General features: G+C 37.9%; 1 protein-coding gene across 1 annotated transcript; it reads left to right on the forward strand.

Annotated features, from left to right (window-relative positions):
- The first annotated feature begins 256 nt into the window (after nucleotides 1-256).
- Nucleotides 257-5,545, forward strand: LOC307159286 (tubulin beta-4B chain). Its single transcript, XM_079872548.1, has 4 exons — nucleotides 257-521; nucleotides 2,336-2,444; nucleotides 2,536-2,646; nucleotides 4,083-5,545. Exons 1-4 carry the CDS (start codon nucleotides 465-467, stop codon nucleotides 5,141-5,143), a joined length of 1,338 nt encoding a protein of 445 aa, XP_079728674.1. The 5' UTR covers nucleotides 257-464; the 3' UTR covers nucleotides 5,144-5,545.
- Nucleotides 5,546-8,513: the final 2,968 nt, after the last annotated feature.

The raw sequence follows: 8,513 nt of genomic DNA on the forward strand, positions 1-8,513 counted from the left end.
CAGTGTACTGTATGTACCAAATCTAACAAGTCCAAACATGCAATCTACTGTTTGTTTGGTGTAGGTAGGTGTGCTTGCTTGGTAACACGATTCTCAATGAAAAAAAAAAACTATTCTTCTGTTCTATTATAAAAGCAGGTCTCTGGTTACCAATACAAAACGGTTTCTGTGTGAAATGTGATCCGCGTTGTAACCACTGGCAACAGATTACAACATCCCTAATCCAATCAAAAGCAGGAGCTCCAACAGAGCGCGTGTTCCTCGACCAATCAAAGGCGGACGGATAATGATTGACGTCTCGTTCATCCACCTGCGTTTGAATGCGAGGGTTGGCGTTATTTAAAACTGAAAACCGTTCACTGGGCTTTGCAGAGTTTAGACGACGCGAATTTGGAGAGAGTCCACTACATTTGTTGAGTTGTTTTTTTTTAAATAAGAAAGTGCTTTTTCCTTAACGATTCAACATGAGAGAAATTGTTCACCTGCAAGCTGGTCAATGTGGAAACCAAATCGGTGCCAAAGTGAGTAACAAGGGTATTGATTACGTTAGGCCAATAAAGGGTTGTCGCGAGGGACATAATAGTTTGTTTGTTGTCTAGTTATCATGTGTATAACTAATTATACTTGAATATTTATGTTTAACTGTGCTTTTCTAGAAAAAAATAACATCATAAGATAAGCAACTACCGATCTAACGTTATCGTTTAGTTTTTTTCCTCAGTTTGTAGTTTTACAAGTTGCCATGACAACACTTAAAAAGTGGCCATTATTTAAAATCATTTTATTTAAGGGGGTACTATGCAGTTTTTTTTTTTGTTTTTTTAAGCTTAATTTACTTTAACTGAACAGCTTCGGAGTCTTTGTTTTTGTTTTTTTTTGTTTTTTTTTTAAGCTTAATTTACTTCAACTGAACAGCTTCGGAGTCATTGGAATGGTTCTATGACTTTTTTTTCGGGTTGAATGGTGGTCTCCCAACTAACAAAATTATGTTCTGAGAACGTTTTCCAAACGTTCCATTTTGGGTGTGGGAACGTTGATTTGAAATGTAAAAACGTGCATAACGTTGCTGGAACGGTATCTTAAGGTAAGCATAACGTTCCTGCAACGTTCTTTACCCCAAACTTTTATTAACAATACAACGTTCAAAGAACATTAAAATGTCTACTTACTTTCATGTTAAAATGTTATTTCAAGGTTAGAAAAATGTTTCTGCACCATTCTTTCAACTTTGTTTTTTTTATTAACTCATACATGTGAATTATAAGCCACACTTTTACAGCACATCAAAAAGTTGAAAATTTCATGATTATCATACATTTGAAACGCTACATTATAGCTTAAAAAAAACAACAACAAATATTTTCATATCAACATTTTAAATGAAATGGAAACGGTGTTAAAGGGTTAGTTCACCCAAAAATCTTCGGAACACATATTAAGATATTTTTGATGAAATCTGAGAGCTGGCTCAATCCTTCATAGGCTTCTAGGCAATTTCATTCTGCCAGTCCAGAAAAGATAGTAAAAACAGTTAAAATAGTCCAAGTGACTACAGTGGCTCAACCTTAAGTTTAACAAGCGACGACAGTACTTTTTGTGTGCAAAAAAAAAAAAACTTAAAGAAAAACTGTTTAAAATGGTTCTAAAGTGTGCATTTCCTGGATGTCCGAATCATGAGAAACCAACGAGAAAACGTAAAAGTGCCTTACCAATGCTGCAAAATGAATGGCTTACCTTTCACACTTTTCCATCAAATGATCGTGAGTGTCATCTTCTCAGTTCTCGCGCATGCGTCATGGCGTTTTCGTGAACTCACTCAGAGGCCCACACAGGAAAAAAATGAAAAGTTGAATAAATTTGTTTGTTTTTTGCGCACAAAAAGTATTGTCGTTTTCTAAAGTTCTAACGTTAATAACGTTCCAAAGACATTATTTTAATAACGTCTTGTACTAACATTTACAAAACTTATAAAGAATGTTAGTGAATGTTCTGGGAACGTTCCCTGTTAGCTGGGCTTCTTGCACCCCCCTAGTGCCTGTGATAGGGAAAACCACCATTGCAACTTTGGGCCGGCTCCGTGTGTTCGCCGGCTTCTTTGAAAACAAATGCACATGACCAGAGGGAGAAGATGGGAGGGGGTAGAGTCGCCAACAAATTTTGTCTACAGTGTTGTCAAATATCTATTCCGAAGCTGTAGGGGGAGCTCTATAGAGAAACCTGCGAGTAAAAAACGAAGAAATTTCCAAAACGGCATAGCGCCGCTTTAAAATAATTTTTGAAGACATTTAAGGTGATAAAATTGTTGATATTGACTCCTTTTCTTCTGTGTGGTCAGTTTTGGGAGGTGATAAGTGATGAGCACGGAATTGACCCGACAGGAACTTACCATGGGGACAGTGATCTGCAGTTGGAGCGGATTAATGTGTACTACAATGAAGCCACTGGTCAGTTTGCGTTTGCAATGTATTAAAACATAAAAAAATGTCATTCAAAGTTTTACATTCAAGAGTGGAAATGTGCACTTTACTATGACAGGTGGAAAGTATGTTCCTCGTGCTGTTCTTGTCGACCTGGAGCCTGGAACCATGGATTCAGTGAGATCTGGACCATTTGGGCAGGTCTTCCGACCAGATAACTTTGTCTTTGGTAAGCCTGTTTTCATATGCCATTTGACTGAATGTTAAATTCTTGATGTTTACTTCTTTTATTTAATTTTTTTTCAATTGCTAACACACAATTTTGCAAACTAGGCTGGTTTTATCAAAATACTTGACACAATTCACTATTGCTGCAACTAATGATTATTTTAATAATCGATTAATCTGTCGATTATTTTTTCGATTAATCAATGAATCGGATAAAAAATGTATATTAATTTCCAACCCTTTATTCAAAAACAGAACTGACAGTGCAAATTCACAGTGCAAAGTGCACAAACAGGTTGCTCCTTGAACATCCTTGAGCTGTTAAAGTAAAAAAAAAAAAAAAAAAAAACACAAACATACACATGCTTTTTACATCTGCCAAATATATAGGTTTTTAAAAAATAAAAAAGTGCACAAAAAGATGTATATTTTGTTTAAAGGGACCTGAGCTGTCAGAACAATAAATAATTTATAAAAAATAAAGAAAAATACAAATCAGAAAAATATTATTGAATAATAATAACAGAAGATAATATCTCTAGTCTATCCTAATATTAATTCTAAATACAATGTATATAAAACATAAATACAATATAAAATATTGTTTGAGCACTGACGTTGACGAGTTAACCCCTTAGGTATCGAAATCTGGTACCGAAAAACATGTCATTTTTCGATACTCGATAGTATCGAGGCAATTCGGTCGGTACCTAAAAAGTATAGAACTCGGTACCCAGCCCTATACAATTCACAAAACCACACACCCAAACTGCAAAATAAAGCACTGCAACCAAAACTACATATAGCATTATCAAAATCAAACTTTTGCATGAAATGGCGCACACTTCATTCATATTACCAGATTTGTGTCTAACCAACTACACACTGTTGGGCATAATGAAGAGCACTCTCATCTTTAGTATGCTTTGCCATAATACTAAAATTGTAGAAAATTCTTCAGATTGGTCACATGCACAGAAATATTTGCAGATACACACACATGCTGTGGGTTTTTTTTTTTTTTTCACCAAACAAGTCAGTGCAACATATGCACAGCAGATATATTTACATTTGGATTGAACAAAAATATGCTCACAAAAAAAACAGTGAACTAAAAAAGATTGAAGTGTTAACAATTAACAATTGAGGTGTTTGGCCAGGTGGCACATGTATTGGCCAATTAGACACAACGTGTGACTTTGTCAGATTGTTGTGTCTTATGCAGAGAACCGCGTTCAGTGCATTTAAAAAGTGCCATTTTGAATTGCAAAATGTGTGTAAAGCAGAAAATGTGTTTAGACGTTTGGAGACTTAAGAGGTTTTGCTCTCTGTGTGTCAGTTTAAATAATTGTGCTGTGCATGTCATTGTAGTGCGTTAGCAATTGGAAAAAACTGTAAATTGAGCTTTGTATAATCTGTAATTCTTTTCAATCATAGGTCAGAGTGGTGCTGGAAACAACTGGGCCAAGGGTCACTACACAGAAGGTGCTGAGCTTGTAGACTCTGTTCTTGATGTGGTCCGTAAGGAGGCGGAAAGCTGCGACTGCCTGCAAGGCTTCCAGCTCACCCACTCCCTTGGAGGAGGCACCGGGTCAGGCATGGGCACGCTCCTCATTAGCAAAATCCGTGAGGAGTACCCAGACCGCATCATGAACACCTTCAGTGTAGTGCCCTCACCCAAAGTCTCAGACACTGTTGTAGAGCCTTACAATGCCACACTGTCCGTCCATCAACTGGTGGAGAACACAGATGAAACGTATTGCATCGACAACGAGGCGCTGTATGACATTTGCTTCCGTACACTCAAACTCACTACACCCACCTACGGCGATCTCAACCACCTCGTGTCTGCCACAATGAGCGGGGTCACCACCTGCCTGCGCTTCCCCGGCCAACTCAATGCTGACCTGCGCAAACTGGCTGTCAATATGGTGCCTTTCCCCCGTCTGCATTTCTTCATGCCGGGCTTCGCCCCCCTCACCAGCAGGGGGAGTCAGCAATACCGAGCTCTTACGGTTCCTGAGCTCACACAGCAGATGTTCGATGCCAAGAACATGATGGCTGCTTGTGACCCCCGCCACGGTCGCTATCTCACCGTGGCCGCCATTTTCCGAGGCCGCATGTCTATGAAGGAAGTGGATGAGCAAATGCTGAATGTCCAGAACAAGAACAGCAGCTATTTCGTGGAGTGGATCCCCAATAATGTCAAGACCGCCGTGTGCGACATCCCGCCTCGCGGTCTCAAAATGGCAGCCACTTTCATCGGCAACAGCACCGCCATCCAGGAGTTGTTCAAGCGCATCTCTGAGCAGTTCACTGCTATGTTCAGGCGCAAGGCCTTCTTGCATTGGTACACGGGTGAGGGGATGGATGAGATGGAGTTCACGGAAGCCGAGAGCAACATGAATGACTTGGTGTCAGAGTACCAGCAGTACCAAGATGCCACTGCTGAAGAGGAGGGAGAGTTCGAGGAAGAGGGAGAGGAGGAGCTTGCATAAAGAGTTGACCTTGGTTTGTCTTTGTTTTGATCTCTTCCTCCCAAGCAGTTTCACAAGGAGCTAAAAAGCTCTCAATGTTCATACAATGTCTAATAAAGCTCTCAATTTGATAGCAGTCTTTTGGGGTCTTTGGCCTTTTTCCTTGCTGATGTGTTGAAGTGAATTGTAGATGAAGCTCGGTTGAACATTACTAATCTTGTATTGGTTACCATTCATTTTTTTGTGTAACTCTACAGAATATATAAATTATAAAATGCTAAGTTGGTAAGGTTAGTGGTTTCTTTAATTACAAAATGTTTCATTTGAATATTTTGCAGTGACAGTAGTGCAAACTAGATGAAAGCCGTGTTAGTGTGCAGATTCAATGATTCAAGACCGCCATCTAGCGTTTAAAATGACATCAATAAAAAAAAAAAAATTGTCTTAAGGTGAGAATGTCTCCATAAGTACACTAGGGATTTTCTCAAGTGGGTGCTCGAGCCTCTGCCCTATTTCAAAATTAATCAAAAGTTCCGTTCTCAAACAAATATCAATGATAATATTGTGGTCAATAAAACAATATGCATTTGATTATAATTAACATGACAATGTGTACTAAACTAAAGTAGCTTAAATTTACGTTTATTTTTACGTTTCTGTCAGTCTGAGGTGTCGTTGCTATAACGCGTTGCTATGGGTTGCGTCAAATTGCGTGTGTCTTGCTTCGGTCTTGATTGACATGGTCAGTCTCTGAGTCCGTTTTCGAGGGTCTAAAACTCCGGAGTTGTGGGTGTGGACGGTAGACATAACCGTAGTAGCAAAAGTTATGCGTTTTAAAATGAAAATGCGCTAGTGTAAACGTAGGTATCCTACAGTCTGCTCAGGAACCGATGATCTCGAGCTAATTAGAGTTATTTCATTGAGTATATGGCTCGACGGCAAGGACAGTAACTTTATGCTCGACGGCAGGAAAAAAAATAAACCAAACAATTTTTTTAAACTTTTTTTTTTCAATAATAAAAGGTGTGTCGATTCAATTAAAAATCCACATATCACATTTGAAAATATTACATAATTAATTGAAGCCTGTTTGTCATGTATAATACACCGACCAATCGTTATCTGGCACAATAGGTTCAAATTTCATTGGACAATGTGAAGTGGAGCGGTAATTCTCCGGTCATTTATAAATAAATCGTTTGAAAATTACATGGACATTGGACAGACGAATTACATTTATGAAGCGATCTGAATCTGCGTCGTTGAACTAATGGATGTTAATTAACTACAAAGCACTGCACAAACCCAGCACCAAAAGTAGCATTAATGGTAAGTATAGTAGCCTATTCAACTCACTTGTGTTTAGTCTATATTGATACACCCTTTACCATTTGATGAAACTATTATAGTTTGTTAAATGAAGCCCAGGCCTATTATGTGAAGTGTAGGCTAACAACAAGACGCGAAATGGTGACTTTATTATTTTAACATTTCTGATCATTTTGTAGGCTATAATAGTACAGTACCACTGGTCAAAAAAAAAAAAATTGGCACACACATTACTATATATATATATATATATATATATATATATATATATATATATATATATATATATATATATATATAATCTTACTATATATATATATAAAATAATGGTTTTCTATTTTAATATACTTTAAAAAATATAATTTATTTATGTGATGCAAAGCATATATGTGTGTGTGTGTGTGTGTGTGAAATCCATATGAAATATTTAGATTTCGGAGTGTGCATTAAATGTATTCTTTTGGCATTTGCTTTTATCCAAAACGACTGCATTCAATGAAGGCCTAGGCTATACATTTTTACAAGTCTAATCCGGCGTTGCTACTAGTGCCACTCCACTGTTTTATCTACAAATGTTAATATAAAAAGCTTCAGACTGCAAAGGTTAGAAATTGTTTATTGATTCGAAAATGTTACTTTAATTGCTGCTGGTGTTTCACATTTCAATTGATCATACAACATTCAACACAATGCGTTGATGTTGTGAAAGTTTGTGTTTTTCTGTTCTCACCAGCAGGTGGCGCTGGAAAGTTACTGAAAAGGTCGCTCATGAGATTTGAGTGTTGAAGGAGAGGAGAGTGATGTGACTGGTTCACACTTCACAGATACAAATCCTGTGATCTTTTAAACCCGTATTTCTGCCGAAGTATTCTCTCCATAAACTTGAAAGGTATGTGACTGAGCCAGATTTACAGTAAACTACATGTAGCCTACTAGATTATACCAACCTAGGACAATAATGAAACGCTATATAAAGTTTTGCATAACAGCTCTGCTGAATCGTGTCCACACCTTTCTTAATCTTAGATGAGATTTGTCATGTTAAATCTTGTCACCAAGTCGGTCTAATTATTAACTTGAAGCTCTTTCAATGCAACGAGGATTACATTAATTAACGTGACACAACAATCTGGCCCAATTTCATGGAACATTGAAGGAAGGAAGCTCTGAGTTGAATTGCAGTCGACACCAGAGCAGAGGGGGAAGAAGGAACATTAATTCAATCAACTAGCTGTGTTGTGAGTTGAAGATCGCAGAGGAGGGCTTCATTTACACAGTAATTGTGTCTTAATGCTACACTGTGTAATTTTTTTTAGTTGATTCTTAGCAAAAAACACCTAGTTCTTTCAAAAACATATGTGCTCATTAATGTATATTTACTTCTTTCAAGTAATAAAGTATTCTCGTAAGTTTATAATCTGCCATTGAAAGTACATGGGTGAGGGGTTCGAATGCCGGTCGTCATGTTGCCCCTCCATCTTGAAACTACATTAGCCAAAGAGGGACATACCTGTAAATTCAAGCTTCACCTTTCGCGCTTTACACTCAGTGACACAGAGACGAATGCGAGGGGGAGATTACTCGCGACTGCCGGCAGATTTGAAAGATTGCTGATGGAGGATCACGCCTATTTTCGAGGACATGTAACGTTAGCAGAGTCGCCAAGGAAGCGAAAGAGAGAATTAAAACGTCAACGCGACAGGCAAATCAGCAAGACTAAAGTCAATACTGGAGTAACTTTTCCCAGATGGAAAGAGCTCATAAGGAGCAAAGATTTTAAAACGGACGCCGAAGTTGCCTGCTTTCTTCTCGACAGGTAATTCAGCCTATTTGTGTAAATTCAAAGTTTTATAGTTGCTTGTCTAACCATAGCATGGTTGTGCATAACGCCAAAACGACCTCTAGTATAACTTGCGTTACTTTTCCTCGCGTTAATGGTGAAAAAGTATTGTTTACCTTGTAACGTTAACATAAATCTGTGCTGCGACGGATCACAGGTGATAGTTTTAAAGGCGCAATTGGACCAAGTCGAACTGGAAGCCATGTTAATCTTGGAATAATA

This window comes from Squalius cephalus (genome assembly GCF_949319135.1).
Source record: "Squalius cephalus genome assembly, chromosome: 5".
Taxonomy (NCBI): domain Eukaryota; kingdom Metazoa; phylum Chordata; class Actinopteri; order Cypriniformes; family Leuciscidae; genus Squalius; species Squalius cephalus.

Excerpts from the sequence above, each read along its gene's own strand:
- LOC307159286 (XM_079872548.1), top strand. The coding sequence starts at position 465 with ATGAGAGAAATTGTTCACCTGCAAGCTGGTCAATGTGGAAACCAAATC. Across the intron at positions 522-2,335 it reads GAAACCAAATCGGTGCCAAA|TTTTGGGAGGTGATAAGTGA; the intron begins GTGAGTAACAAG and ends CTGTGTGGTCAG. Across the intron at positions 2,445-2,535 it reads GTACTACAATGAAGCCACTG|GTGGAAAGTATGTTCCTCGT; the intron begins GTCAGTTTGCGT and ends TTACTATGACAG.